Source organism: Girardinichthys multiradiatus, chromosome 11 (genome assembly GCF_021462225.1).
Source record: "Girardinichthys multiradiatus isolate DD_20200921_A chromosome 11, DD_fGirMul_XY1, whole genome shotgun sequence".
Taxonomy (NCBI): domain Eukaryota; kingdom Metazoa; phylum Chordata; class Actinopteri; order Cyprinodontiformes; family Goodeidae; genus Girardinichthys; species Girardinichthys multiradiatus.
In genome coordinates this window covers 745,827-761,397 of record NC_061804.1, presented here as the reverse complement: position 1 = coordinate 761,397, position 15,571 = coordinate 745,827, and the positions used below count along the sequence as shown (strand labels likewise).

Sequence of the window (15,571 nt, the reverse complement as noted above, 5' to 3'; positions counted from 1 at the left end):
CCAGGCCCACAAACAAGGTTACCGTTTCTCACTGAGTGTGAACAATCTATGTCTCATCGTGATTATTACAGATCTCTCCACAGTCTTGTTACAGCTTTCTCCAAACAGATCCCAGCAGAACCAGAGACCAGGGTTGGAACCACCACATCGGAAGCCGAGTCATCAAAAGAAAGTGGTCAGAGCCAAGGTGGACTGGTCCATTCCAGGTCACAGAGAGGACAACCCATGCAGTCAGGCTGAAGGGCAAAGGCGCTTCTTGGTATCACTGGAGCCAGTGTGCATGAGCAGAACCACCTCAACGATCCCTTTCTCAGGTCCTGGAAGATCTGAGCAAAAACACAGGAAAAGACAATCTCACTTCTCTCACCCAAGAAGGGGCAGAATAATCCCCGGGTGAGAGAAATTAGCCCAGGGTTAGTCTGTCCTGAGAGCTGAAGACAGAAGAAGAACAGCAGAAGAGTGATTGAGTTTCCCTCTCATTAGGAGTGGTAGAGTTTCCCTCCCACCCCAGAAGACACTGTTCGGCGAACATTTTAAATTTTATATTACATTTTGATGTTTTTATATCTTTTTTGGGTTATGATTTAACTTTATATGTTTATGTTTTAAGTTTCATAAGTAAAAAAAAAAAATGAGTACCCAAAGCAAGGGAACTAGACTCTCTAGGAGTTTCATCATAGGTGGAGTGTTTCTCTCAGCACTCATTGTTACGTTTATCTTATGGTATTTTTGTGAACTTCCATTCCAGACATGTTGTGAAAACCACTCCGGAAAGGTGTCCAAAAGGTCTAAGGTAAACAAACCCAAGGACATGTGCCTTAAGCATTATGGGGGATTAGAACTAAATTACACGTTAGGAGCAACTACCACTTTTCGGTTTGACCTGTGTGATGTCATGAAGTGTGGGAAGAATCCGACTGCCTGGAGGGGGTATGATGTGTATTTGTGTGCCAATCTCGACGTGTCCACCCAATGCGCTGCAGGCAGGACCATGAGTTTATATGGGGGAAACGAGCTTCGCGGAAACTGGGGTCACGCAGTGGGGTACACGGGTAGGTGGACACCCACCCTGACATATATAAATTCACGGAATCGAGAAAAAGCCAAACAAATCAGTCTGGTATGAGCGTTGACACATAGCACACTTGGGGGTGTCAATACACTATTTTTGTCCATAAAATCGTTACAAGAAGGTTTGCATCGCACCTCTCACAAGTGGGATGAGGTGATGTATTTCACTCTAGGGGTAGAGGTAACAGGGACCGACCCCCAGGTACTAATCAAATTCAATTTAAATAAACCAACTCCTCAGGTACAGGCCACCAGCACTCCTACAGTCCCATAACCAGAAGACCAACTAGAAGGGTGATAAAAGTAGATTACTCCACCCTGCAGCCTCTAGAAATAATCCAGATGGCCACAGGTTACGCAGATGATAATCTTTGGCTGCAATGGATGACACAAACCACAAAGGAACAAAGTAGGTCTGACTGCATTGCATGTGCATCTGCAAGGCCACACTTAACCACTGACCCAGCCCCTTTATATCCGGAAGATGCTTGGGGGTACAGTTGCATGTTACAACTAACTAAAGAAGCCACCCCAGCCAACTGTACCACGCTAGCTAGCATCTTTCCACCCATCCCAAACAATACCAAGACAGGACGATTCACTCCTCAGAGGCTGAATGGGACATATTTTTGTTTCAAGTTCACCTCAAACACCCCAAAGGTGAATGTAGGACAAGTTCCCTCGGACTGCTGTTTATTTCAGTTTGTTTTGCTAGTAATTTGAGGAAATTAGATCTTAGAGAAAGACCATGGAAATAACACATGTATTTGTTGTATGTTTTGTTTTTATTTTACTTTGATTATATTCTTGGGTGATGGTTTTGTAGAATTTTCTTTTAGTTATGTGATTATCTTGTAATCAGAAGAAAGGAGTGTAACGGAAAATTATTTTAAAGTGCTCTGACCTTCCATCAACCTCTCTCCTCTGACCTCTGTGTTTTATTAGTGTTCTGTTATTTAGAGCAGATGGACTCTAAATTCATTATCAGAATCAGAATCAGAATCAGAATCAGAATCAGAAAAGCTTTATTGCCAAGTACGTTTTTGGACATACAAGGAATTTGTTTTGGCGTAGTCGGTGCAATACAATGCAAATTAAACAGTATAAACATATCTACAATATAATATAAATATATGTGGACAGTTTTAAGTGAGTGAGAGTAAATATAGAGCAGTATAAGATGCAAGAGCAATACAACAGTGCAGGTGATCATTATCAGAAGGTTTATGGTTAACACTCCCTCATGTGTATGCCTCAAGGGAGGGTAGATGGGTGCCCTCATAAATAACCTTGTTACCTCTGACCCGGGGAGGGTCTGGAGGCCATGAAACTAAACTCTTTGAAGTTGAGATAACACCCTCAGTTTTGGTATAAATACTTGTGTGTGATTTTTGTTCATTGCTCTGCTTATCTGACTCGCTCAGTGAAAGTCATTCAAATGCTGAATGCCTTTGAATAAACCTTTATAAGATAAAGTCCGATCTTTCTCTTGTTTAATGTGTTAATTTCTCTCCCACTTTGATAAGAAAATTCACCACGGTTGAATGGGGACTGTGCAGAGATGCATGGCTGTCAACTTCACTCAAGACCACAAAAGACCAGAAGGGCAGCTAGTGCAACTCTAACACACCCAAAGGTAAAGACTCTGGTCCAATGGGTCATAACCAGTAGAAAAACCTCAGATGTTCTCTTTAATCAAATGTTCAAACATCAGTTAGGGTGTATTCACACTTGCCACTTTTGATCCGCTTTAAATGGACCAGAGTTCGTTTCCCTCCTTGGTCCGAACCTTTTGTGCAGGTGTGAATACACTCAAGCGAACCCTGGTCCGGACCAAACAACCGAACCGAGACCCACTTTTTGAGGTGGTCTCGGTCTGCTTCCAAACAGACTTTGGTCCAGTTCGCTTATGGTCTGAATAGAAATCAGCCCCGATCCGAACCAACTGCAGAAAACGTACGTCTCTTTGGACTTAACAGGCCACTGTAGCCGGTAGCAAAGGTTTACATTATACTCAAATCATACCTGGCCAACTGATTGTTGCAACACCTGGCATGTGGGACCAGGCATGCAGAGCACACAGTCTTCTGCGTTCAGCACGTATTCTTCCAAGTCTGTGTTGAATGAGCTGCTCTTCACTCTCACAATAATATTGCATCTTTAATAACGGCATAAATATGCAGAACAGAGGAGCTGCACGCAGCTCGTCTACAGATGTTTTCCTCCATTTCCGGGTCTGTGCTCTGTCCCGCCCCCGTCATTTCTGTCCAATGGGAACAATGATCGTCACCTGCGTGGCTTTATTTACAAGTAATAGTTCACTTGTAAAAAGTACAATGTGAAAACAAACCGCACCAAATGAAAAAAATAAAGTTAGCTTTTGGTCTGGACCAAACAAGCAGACCAAAGGACTTTCCTGGTGTGAATACATACTTAGACATTTTCCAGAACCTAGGCAGAACCTGTCTTGTAGAAGTCCCTGTAGAGCTGCATAAAATCTTCGGTTCTGGTCTTGATGAAAGCCCAGATCCCCCAAAATCCTGCATAGATAAACAAGTGTGGATGGACGGACGGACTGCATTTCTAAATGCAGTAAAAACACAGATTATGCTAACAGGAAAAATCATGGGCAAATAAGGTGGCTTCCAGTTTGGATCCATGTTGAAAACAACATCCCATCCTGGACAAAGAAGAATGACCCCAGCTTTGTTTTCTCTCATGTTAAGACTCTGAACACATAATCTCTTCCTTATTCAAACCACTATCTCTGCCTGCCTTACTCCTCCACTACATCATCATCAGCTGGATAACAAAGCAGAGAAACGTCATCTTTCTCAATAATCAAAGACATGTTGCCCTCACATCTACAGTTTCCAGGTGCTCTGTGGTCGCCTCCACACCCATAGATCCCTGCCCTCCTTCAGTCAGCCCTGACCAAGAGGTCTCAAGTAATATGTTTTCAGTAGTATATTTAAAACAGTTTTACCCAATAGGTTGGTCACAGAAATTCTGATTATCTCTGCAAACACTAAAGGATGGTGAGATTCAAATCCCACAACTCAATGATCTTGACCCCTAGAATTGGAGCACCAGGGGACTGTTTTTCAGCCCACTCCTCTACACCCTGTGAATATGCTCCTAAAGCCTGCATTGGTAAATGGACTCATCTCAAATACTGTTGACTGAAAATGTGCACAGAGTTCTTGGGTGTGGTGTCCATAACAAACTCCCCATGAATTAAAAAAAGACAAACCCAGGCCACAGGTAATATGGGGAGACGAGGTGGAGAGGGAGAGTGGTTTTAAGTTTTTGGTAATCCGTATCACCAAGGGTCTTCAATGGTCATCATCCAGGACGAAACAGCAAAAATCCTGGAGGATAGCCCCTGGTAATGAGCTGCATATCTCAGACAGGAGAAACCCAGAGTTCAAGGGAAAGACCAGGAGTTACTACCATGGAGAGACAAGCCTCCACTTGGAGCATGATGGCAGATTGACGAAGATCCTATCCCTCTCCTAAGAGGGCTGCACTGAAGGACAACACTGATCATGGCAGCACAGGAACAGGTTCTCAGCACAAGAGCAATTGAGGTTGGGCGTCTACCACACCAAGCAGAAACCATGATGCAACATTTCAACACATAATAGCTGAGTGCCAGCTGGCAGGGAAAGCTTACATGGAACGCCACAACCAAGTGGCTGGAAAAATGTACAGGATCATCTGTGCAGAGTGCGGGCTGCAGGTCCCCCGGTCAAAGTGGGAGACACTACTGATAGTGATGAAAGAAATAAGGTGAAGATGTTGTGAAGCTTCCAGGTGACCCTGAAATTGGAGAAATGACCGCAGCAGATTCCAGAAACACCTCTAAGCCCTTGCAACCTCTGATACTTCTTTCCAGAAGAGTCCAGTCCCAGGAGCAACCTCTGATACCTCTGTCCAGAAGAGTCCAGTCCCAGGAGCAACCTCTGATACCTTTGTCCAAAAGAGTCCAGTCCCAGGAGCAACCTCTAAATACCTCGTGCCATAAGAGTCCAGTTCCAGGAGCAACCTCTGATACCTTGGTCCAGAAGAGTCCAGTCCCATGAGCAACTTCTGATCCCTCTGCCCAGAAAAGTCCAGTCCCAGGAGCAACCTCTGATACCTCTGTCCAGAAGAGGACAATCATAGTCCTTTATTTTGCAAATCACTTGTAAACTTAGTCAGTGAAACATCTTAAATATCAATCAGCCCGGTCTGTCTTTTATGAGGTCTTCCATGATCACTATCCCAAAAACATTGTTATTTTGTACTTTAACTACTCCTACATTCAAACTTTGGGTTTGAATTTATTCTGATATAATATATCAGGATATAAAACGTTTTGGACGTTCATTTGTTCTAACTATGGATTCCTGCCATGTGACATGATTATGTGACGTCAATCTCAGGACCTTCTGCTCATTGGATGGCAGCAGAGCAGCAGTCAACCTGAGAGGTGTGTTTGCAGCTATCAGATAAAAACTATTGGACAGTAAGTTAAACTGTCGACAGAATGGATTGTCCATGGAGCTGTGCTGATGGATAGAACTTTAGAAGATATTTGTTGTCCTCTTTGCTCCAATAATGAAGCATTGTTGTGGATATAACTACTATAATCTTACTGTGTTGTGTGTGTGTTTCACATTCACATGTTCTTAATGTGTAACATGTCTTTTCATAGCCGAAGTCAGTTAAACAGCACCGTGACCGGGCCACATCAGGGAGTTCTGGGGGTGGTGTTATTTTCCATTGTGACAACGCTGCCATGCTGTGTGTTTCTTTTCATTAACCTGACCATGTTGTACACTCTGAGGAGTAAACAGGTGTTTCGGGACACCTCCCGGTATGTCCTTCTGTTTAACCTTCTGTTTGCAGACACCGTACAGCTGACCCTCAGTCAGTCCTTGTTTCTACTGTCTTCTGGCAGCTTAACGCTGCTGTATCCTGTGTGTGCTGCTCTGACAGCTTTCAGCAGCCTAATGTTCTCTGTCTCTTTCGTCACGCTGGTCAGTATGTGCTTAGAGAGGTACATAGCTGTATGCTATCCTCTCAGACACAGCACCATCGTCACCACCAGAAACACAGGGGTGGTTATCTGTGTTATTTGGTGTGTCAGCTCTTCTCATGTCATCATTCAGCTAAGTTTAATGCTTTCTAAGTTTTCATTTCAAGACCTGCAGAACATGCAGATGATGTATTTTTGTGGAAAGGAGAGTGTTTTTCTTGATCCAGCGTCTGATCTTTACGACAGAGCTTTCACCTATTTCCTGTTCGTGTTAGGAGGTGTAACCGTCACCATCTCTTATACTGGCATCATGGTAGCAGCTCGCTCAGCCTCCACTGACAAGGCTTCAGCCAGCAAGGCTCGAAGGACTCTGCTGCTGCATCTGCTGCAGATGGGCCTCACAACGTCCTCCACCATATACAACTCACTGCTCATAGTTATCACCAGTAATCTAGACAGGGTTCCAGCTGTGCGCCTGCAGGTTGTTCTTTATGTTTGTGTTATTGTCCTTCCTAAATGTCTGAGCTCCCTTATCTACGGCCTCAGAGACCAGACCATCAGGCCCATCCTCATGTTGAACCTCAGCTGTCATTGCAGAGGCTCCGTTTTCATTCCTGTTGTACAAACCAAGAATAAAATCAGAATACATGTTACCTGATGGACGGGGTTTTAAATAAATACAGTATAAAAACAATGTTCTGTAGGAGTTCTGAAGTGAAATAAACCTTCAACCTTCCACCATCTTTCAATGTAGTGATGCTTTATGTGGAATGATTGCAAGGACTGAGTAAAGTATGGAGTGAAATAATCATATTCATGTTGGTTTTATTTTCAAGATGACTGCAGAAGATCCTAAACTTCATTTTCTGATGATAAAAACATAACGCTGATTTTCAGGGAAACGTTTAAGAAAATTGTTCAATCCTAATTTAAAAACAGCCTAAACTTTATGACAAATATCTTCAAACAGCATTTTTGTGTTTTTGACCTAATCTGCAAGGCATGACTTTTAAAGATAAAATACAGAATAATTACATAAACACATGATGGATGTCTGTGACTGTATTTGATTTGTTCAGGTATATTCTGTAAAGGAGAAAGAAAAGGTTAGAAAAGCACTGATACTGATAGAAAATGTTCAATCAGTTCATCATTGGGTCAGGTCGGTTTTATCAAGACTGAAGGCAACACGAGATCTTCCTGATCTTCAGAAGGTTTATGGATTATGTTTGTAAAATCAGCAGAGCAGTGGGCGCAAACTTTTTATAGTGTCTCCCTTCATGAATATGCAAAACATATGATAACGACCCAGATGCGCAAATATATGGGAGGGGGAAATGCAAATGTAATCCCTTATCACCCGCAACGCGATTTATCAAACCTGAAATGGATTGCAGTGGTGCTTCTGCATCTAGATTTAGCACGTTTGAAATGTAGGTACTAACTGGGATGCAAAAAATGTCTGCTGTCACTGTGGCCAGAAGGAGGCGTGGATAGCAGAGCAACTGGAGCTGCAGCAGTTGGATTACGTTTTTCGAATGTTTTTCGAAAGCCAGGGGAGGATTTATACAGTTAAACAAAATTCTGTGTCACCAAAAAACAACTGAAACAATCAAACTGGTTGTATATCGTTAAAATATTAGCAAAACAAACAAAACGAACCCATCATTGGAAAATAATTTCTTTTTATGTACATAAATGTTTGATATAAATTCTTTTCAGGACAGTTATGTGACGTTATGTTTTAAAACTACTCTTACATTTTATGTTGCTAATCTTACATTCAGGCTTAAATATTGTGGCTGTTTATGATAAACTCTGAACTCTTCAAACTCAGACTCTTGTCACAATGTGGTTTTGGATCGGACCAAAGTGCAGACAAGAGCTCAGCAGGATCATCTTTACACTTATTCACAAGGTCAAAAACGTAACAAAATCACTGCAGGTTTCCCAAGGCAAGACGTGGCAAAAAAAACCAAAGCATAATCATGGACGAGAACGAGGTTTGACGAACACAAGGAACCAGCAACAAACAATGACACAAAACCAACTTATATACTGTGAGATAACAAAGGGCAGGTAATCAGAGAAAACAGGGAACAGGTGTGACAAGGAAGCAGAAGGAACAGGTGAAACAAATACAAAGACTGAGGATGGGCAAAGTAACTAATAAACAATAAACAGAAACACAGACCAAGCAAACCTATAGACAAAGATAAATAATCAAATGGGGAATAAGAAAACTAGAATAATCATGACTAAAGTAAACAGAGAAACTAGAGGGAACATAGGAACAACAATAATAACCTGAGAAAAAACCAAGAACCCATAAAGAAAACCTGAATACAAACCTAACCACACTGACTGAATTAACTGGAAAGGAAACAGAAAATAAACTAGTAAACAAGAAGAGTGCAAAGGAACAAATAATAAAACACAATTAACCACAAAGATACTAAAGAGAAATAAAACTAGAGAATCCAGGGAAGACCAAGAACTATAATAATTACAATGATAATAATAATAAACTATACAAAGTAATAAGAAAAACAACCATAAAAGAACTTAAGAAGTAAACACTAGGAGGCAGAAGAGGGAGAAAAGAAAACATGATACAAAAACCAAAATAGAAAAATCTAGACAAAAATAAACCATCACAAGAAACCACAAACAAAGTCCAGAATGTCACACCTTGACAATATTCTTTTTGGGTTGTATTTTTCTGTCCGTTCAGTTTTCTCTGTCCCAGTATTTGCTGCAGAAAAGCTAAATAAGGTCACGGATGCCTGGCTAATCAATCTCGCGTATCCACCATCTTTATTTCTCTGATTTTGTAGTCCAAACTCCAGTATGCTGAAGCTGAAAGAGGATAAGTTCTGTTCGGTTGTTGGCTGTATTAACCCACACAATTCATTCCACCGTCCTCCAGCATCAGAATCTCTTCTAAGCCTGGTTAAATTTGATCTGTCATGGAAATATTCCCACATCAGTGGGGAAAGTTCCCCACTTCAGGGATGAGTTCTTCATCAACCTCCTCCAGTATCCAGAAGGATTTTCTGAAAGACTTCATCTGATTAGGGGTTCAGTTCCTTCTGTCTATGGAAACGACGGACGCAGCCAAGCAATAAGCTGCAAATAACACTAAAATGACAACAAACTTTATTTTAGACATGAGTTTATTTGTTGATGTGACGTCCTGGCCGTGGTTCTGATGGCAGGAGCATCGGATCTTCTGCTGATGTTGGAGCTGTGTGCTGCTTTTAGCTCGTGGAGGACACAACCAGACTGCAGGTTTTAATATTATTACATAGACAGTTTTCATTGTTTTTGCTGTTTTTGTCTTGTTTCTGCAGCGCCAGATAATTAGCTAGATAATCGAACTACAAAAATGGGAGAACGGTTTAAAGTGCAGTGCTCTTTGACCTGGAGGGGGCGGGGTGTGAAGAGCCTCATCAGCATTTAAAGAGACGGCACCAAAACGAGTTGCTCTCAGATGCTCCTCAGAACAGGTAGAAGAGGAGACTGAGGAGCTACAAGAACAAGGAGTTCAGACCAAAGCATTGAGGTTCCACTTTATATGGTCCACAGCTGGATGATTTAAGGTGGCAAGGAAGGATTTAAAAGCATGAGATGTCCGCTTTAAGTATCACAGTCAGTTCAAGTTTAATCAAAGTCAACTGAAGCACAGCTTCACCAGAAGAAGATCAAAGTTTGGGAAAGGCCAAACCAGAGTCCACAATGTCATCTGTCAGAGCATTTGTGGGCTTAGCAGAGTCCTGGCAAACAGGCTCTAGGTGACGGGTCAGACAAAGAGTGGTTCAAGAATCATTCATGAGGACTGCTAAATAGAGGCACGTAATGTTGCCCGGTACGGCGGAGCCGGGGTCCCACCCTGGAGCCAGGCCTGGGGTCGGGACTCATTCGGAGAGCGCCTGGTGGCCGGGTGGCTCCTCGCGGGACCGGGCCGGGCCAAGCCCAAAACTAGAGACGTGGGCCATCCCCCAGTGGGCCCACCACCTGCAGAGGGGAACCGTGGGGGACCGGTGCAAAGAGGATTGGGCGGCGGACGAAGGTGGAGATCTCGGCGGTCCGATCCCCGGATGCTTAGGCTGGCTTTAGGGGTGTGGAATGTCACCTCGTTGGGGGGTAAGGAGCCTGAGCTTGTGCGGGAGGTCGAGAGATATCGACTAGAAATAGTCGGGCTCGCCTCCACGCACAGCGTGTGCTCTGGAACCCATCTCCTTGAGAGGGGCTGGACTCTCTTCTACTCTGGAGTGGCCCAAGGGCAGAGATGGCGGGCTGGGGTGGGTTTGCTTGGTGCCCCCCAGCTCAGCCGTCTCGTATTGGGGTTTACCCCAGTTGATGAGAGGGTTGCATCCCTGCGCCTTCGGGTTGGGGACTGGTCTCTGACTGTCGTTTCAGCCTACGGGCCGAGTGGTAGTGCGGAGTACCCGGCCTTCTTGGCGTTCCTGTCAGGAGTGCCGGATAGTGCCCCTCCTAGGGACTCCATTATTCTGCTGGGGGGCTTCAACGCCCACGTGGGAAACGACAGTGAGACCTGGAGAGGCGTGATCGGGAGGAATGGCCTCCCCGATCTGAATCCGAGTGGTGTTTTGTTATTGGACTTCTGTGCTAGTGACACATTGTCCATAATGAACACCATGTTCAAACATAAGGGTGTCCATCAGTGCACTTGGCACCAGGATACCCTAGGCAGGAGGTTGATGATCGACTTTGTTGTCGTATCATCAGACCTTCGGCGGCATGTTTTGGACACTCGGGTGAAGAGAGGGGCTGAGCTGTCCACTGATCACCACCTGGTGGTGAGTTGGATCCGCTGAAGGAGGAGAAAGCTGGACAGACTTGCTCATCCGGAAGGAGGGAATGCTGCAAGTCACTGACTGGATGCAATCTGCTGGGTTTCCTTAGATAGAAAAACTTTTTATTCAATTTGAATAAATAACTGAATCTGACTGCACTGTTCAATGATTAGGATTAATTGGAATGTATGAACCTGACTTTGTGAAGAACCTTGAGACAACATGTGCTGTGAATTGGCGCTATATAAATAAACTGAATTGAATTGAATATATTGGGCCCAAGAGCATAGTGAGGGTCTGCTGGGAACACCTGGCGGAGCCCTTGGCCAGGGATATATTCAACTCCCACCTCCGGGAGAGCTTTGACCAGATTCCGGCAGATGTTGGAGACATACAGGTCCTTCTCAAAATATTAGCATATTGTGATAAAGTTCATTATTTTCCATAATGTCATGATGAAAATTTAACATTCATATATTTTAGATTCATTGCACACTAACTGAAATATTTCAGGTCTTTTATTGTCTTAATACGGATGATTTTGGCATACAGCTCATGAAAACCCAAAATTCCTATCTCACAAAATTAGCATATTTCATCCGACCAATAAAAGAAAAGTGTTTTTAATACAAAAAACGTCAACCTTCAAATAATCATGTACAGTTATGCACTCAATACTTGGTCGGGAATCCTTTGGCAGAAATGACTGCTTCAATGCGGCGTGGCATGGAGGCAATCAGCCTGTGGCACTGCTGAGGTCTTATGGAGGCCCAGGATGCTTCGATAGCGGCCTTTAGCTCATCCAGAGTGTTGGGTCTTGAGTCTCTCAACGTTCTCTTCACAATATCCCACAGATTCTCTATGGGGTTCAGGTCAGGAGAGTTGGCAGGCCAATTGAGCACAGTGATACCATGGTCAGTAAACCATTTACCAGTGGTTTTGGCACTGTGAGCAGGTGCCAGGTCGTGCTGAAAAATGAAATCTTCATCTCCATAAAGCTTTTCAGCAGATGGAAGCATGAAGTGCTCCAAAATCTCCTGATAGCTAGCTGCATTGACCCTGCCCTTGATAAAACACAGTGGACCAACACCAGCAGCTGACACGGCACCCCAGACCATCACTGACTGTGGGTACTTGACACTGGACTTCTGGCATTTTGGTATTTCCTTCTCCCCAGTCTTCCTCCAGACTCTGGCACCTTGATTTCCGAATGACATGCAGAATTTGCTTTCATCCGAAAAAAGTACTTTGGACCACTGAGCAACAGTCCAGTGCTGCTTCTCTGTAGCCCAGGTCAGGCGCTTCTGCCGCTGTTTCTGGTTCAAAAGTGGCTTGACCTGGGGAATGCGGCACCTGTAGCCCATTTCCTGCACACGCCTGTGCACGGTGGCTCTGGATGTTTCTACTCCAGACTCAGTCCACTGCTTCCGCAGGTCCCCCAAGGTCTGGAATCGGCCCTTCTCCACAATCTTCCTCAGGGTCCGGTCACCTCTTCTCGTTGTGCACCGTTTTCTGCCACACTTTTTCCTTCCCACAGACTTCCCACTGAGGTGCCTTGATACAGCACTCTGGGAACAGCCTATTCGTTCAGAAATTTCTTTCTGTGTCTTACCCTCTTGCTTGAGGGTGTCAATAGGACACTGGCAGTAAGGGACGCTGTCAAGCTGAAGAAGGAGTCCTATTGGCTGTGGTTGGCTTGTGGGACTCCTGAGGCGGCTGATGGGTATCATGAGTACAAGTGTGCCGCGGCCCGGGCGGTGGCAGAGGCAAAATCTCGGGCAAGGGAGGAGTACGGTGAGGCCATGGAGAAGGACTACCGGTTGGCCTCGAAGCGATTCTAGCAAACCGTCTGGCGCCTCAGGAGGGGGAAGCAGTGCTTCGCCAACACTGTTTATAGTGGGTGTGGGAGGCTGCTGACCTCAACTGAGGACATTATCGGCCGGTGGAAGGAGTACTTCGAGGATCTCCTCAATCCTGCCATCACGGATTCCCTGGTGAAAACAGAGGCTGGGGACTCTTGGACTCTTTCATCACCCAGGCAGTACCTCAAGTCTCTGGATGTTGTGGGGCTGTCATGGTTGACACGCCTCTTGAACATTGCGTGGCGGTCGGGGACAGCGCCTCTGGTCTGGCAGACTGTGGTGGTGGTCCCCCTACATAAGAAGGGTGACCGGAGGGTGTGTTCCAACTACTGGGGGATCACACTCCTCAGCCTCCCTGGTAAGGCCTACGCCAGGGTATTGGAGAGGAGAGTCCAGCCGATAGTCGAACCCCATCTTCAGGAGGAGCAGTGTGGTTTTCATCCCGGCCGTGGAACACTGGACCAGCTCTATACCCTCTACAAGGTACTTGAGGGTTCATGGGAGTTTGCCCAACCGGTCTACATGTGTTTTGTAGACCTGGAGAAAGCATTCGACTGTGTCCCTCCTGATGCCCTGTGGGGGGTGCTCCAGGAGTATGGAATCGGGGGCCCTTAATTAAGGGCCATCCGGTCCCTGTACGAGCGGAGCAGGAGTTTGGTCCGCATTGCCGACACTAAGTCGGACCTGTTCCCGGTGCATGTTAGACTCCGGCAGGGCTGCCCTTTGTCACCGGTCCTGTTCATAACTTTTATGGACAGGATTTCTAGACGCAGCCAAGGGCCGGAGGGGGTCTGGTTTGGGGACCAGTGGATTTCGTCTCTTCTTTTGCAGATGACGTGGTCCTGCTGGCCCCCTCTAGCCAAGATCTACAGCATGCGCTGTGGCGGTTCGCAGCCGAGTGTGAAGCGGCTGGGATGAAGATCAGCTCCTCCAAGTCCGAGGCCATGGTTCTCGACCGGGAAAGGGTGGCTTGTCCTCTTCAGGTCGGAGGGGAGTTCCTGCCTCAAGTGGAGGAGTTTAAGTATCTCGGGGTCTTGTTCACGAGTGAGGGAAGAATGGAGCGGGAGATCGACAGACGGATCGGTGCGGCTGCCGCAGTAATGGGGGCGCTGTGCCGGTCCGTTGTGGTGAAGAGAGAGCTGAGCCGAAAAGCAAAGCTCTCGATTTATCGGTCGGTCTACGTTCCTACCCTCACCTATGGCTATGAACTTTGAGTAATGACCGAAAGAACGAGATCCCGGATACAAGCGGCTGAAATGAGCTTCCTCCGTAGGGTGGCCGGGCACTCCCTTAGAGATAGGGTGAGGAGCTCGGCCATCTGGGAGGAGCTCGGAGTAGAGCCGCTGCTCCTCCACATCGAGAGGAGCCAGTTGAGGTGGCTCGGGCATCTATACCAGATGCCTCCTGGACGCCTTCCTCGGGAGGTGTTCCAGGCACATCCCACCGTGAGTGTTATGATTTGGGGTTGTTTGGTTTTTGGTTTCTGGTTTTTTCTTATGTTTTTCACACTTCTGTTATTTTCCTGGTCATGCTTTAGCTTTGTCATCTTGTTCATGTTTTGTCAAGTTTGGTTTTCTGATCTGGTTATGCTTTTGCTTCATGTTTTTTCTAGTTTCTGTTAGTTTGTGTTCAAGAAACTCTGTTTTGCCGCAGCCACGTTTTGTTCTGTCTGTCAATTAAGTTTATTCAGTTCACCTGCTCAAAGTTAATCTGTCTCCTTGTTCCACCTGGTTTTCATTCCATATATACACACCTGTTCAGTTAGTCGTCGCAGAAACATTCTCAAACCAAGTCTTGTTTTTTTGATCATGCTATGCCTGTCTTGTCTGTCCGTTTGTTTTGTTCCCACAATAATTAAACAGTCATAATCAACACATATCACAGATAAAAGCTCATTAAAATCACTGATAAAGTTTGTTTAGGACTTAGGAGGCCTGTAAATATTCAAGAACATGGTTCGGACCGGGCTCTTTACCTGGAGAGCCAAATATTCAAAAGAGTCAAATTTGCCCAGAAATACTTTTTTACCCTCTAATAAATCTTTAAACAAAGTGGCCCCTCCACCTTTTCTTTGCTGTCTGCTCTCACAAAGAAAATTGTAGTTTGGAGGCGTCGCCTCTATCAGAATGGGAGCTTCATTAAATTCATGTAAACATGTTTCTGTTAAAAACAGAACATCAAGATCGTGGTCAGTAATGAAGTCAATGATTAAAAATGATTTTCCTGACAGAGATCTAATGTTCAATAAAGTCAGTTTATATGACTTAGTTGCTGATATTAACTCTGTGTCTGGTTGTACCTGACAGTTTATGGCTTTCATTGATTGTTTATTACTGTCTCTTATCCTTTTAGCTTTGTTCTTTCTGTCACATATAAGCACAGAGATTTTACAACTATCTCCTATTAGGGGCCCAAGTTTTTCCTGGAGATGATCATTTCTGATAGAGTTACCACTGGGGCCCAGACTGTATCACAGAGAAGTGATTTGAAGGTCCTGATTAGGAGGAGATAGATTAGGAGGTGGTGGAGGTCTGCGGCATTTGGAAGATGTTGGTTTAGTAGCAGGACCTCGGCCACGGGGGGTGTTGAATGGAGAAGATGTCAGAACCATTTGGGTCCCGATCTTAGAGCTCCTTTCATGTTATCAGAATCCAGTAAAACAAAAAGCGGCTCAGTGGGGAGATGGGAGAGTTCTGTGCGGTCTGGGTCTGGGTTTGCGGGGAGGGGGGTATAATGGGGGGGTCCACTTCTCCTGTGGATTTCGACAGGGAGACCTTTAGTGATGACCTCTCTTT

General features: G+C 45.0%; 1 protein-coding gene across 1 annotated transcript; it reads left to right on the top strand.

Moving 5' to 3' along the window:
• Positions 1 to 5,532: 5,532 nt before the first annotated feature.
• LOC124876886 (odorant receptor 131-2-like) lies at positions 5,533 to 6,752 on the top strand. The gene has a single exon (XM_047379914.1). The coding sequence runs from the start codon at positions 5,739 to 5,741 to the stop codon at positions 6,750 to 6,752; it is 1,014 nt and encodes a 337-aa protein (XP_047235870.1). The 5' UTR covers positions 5,533 to 5,738.
• Positions 6,753 to 15,571: the final 8,819 nt, after the last annotated feature.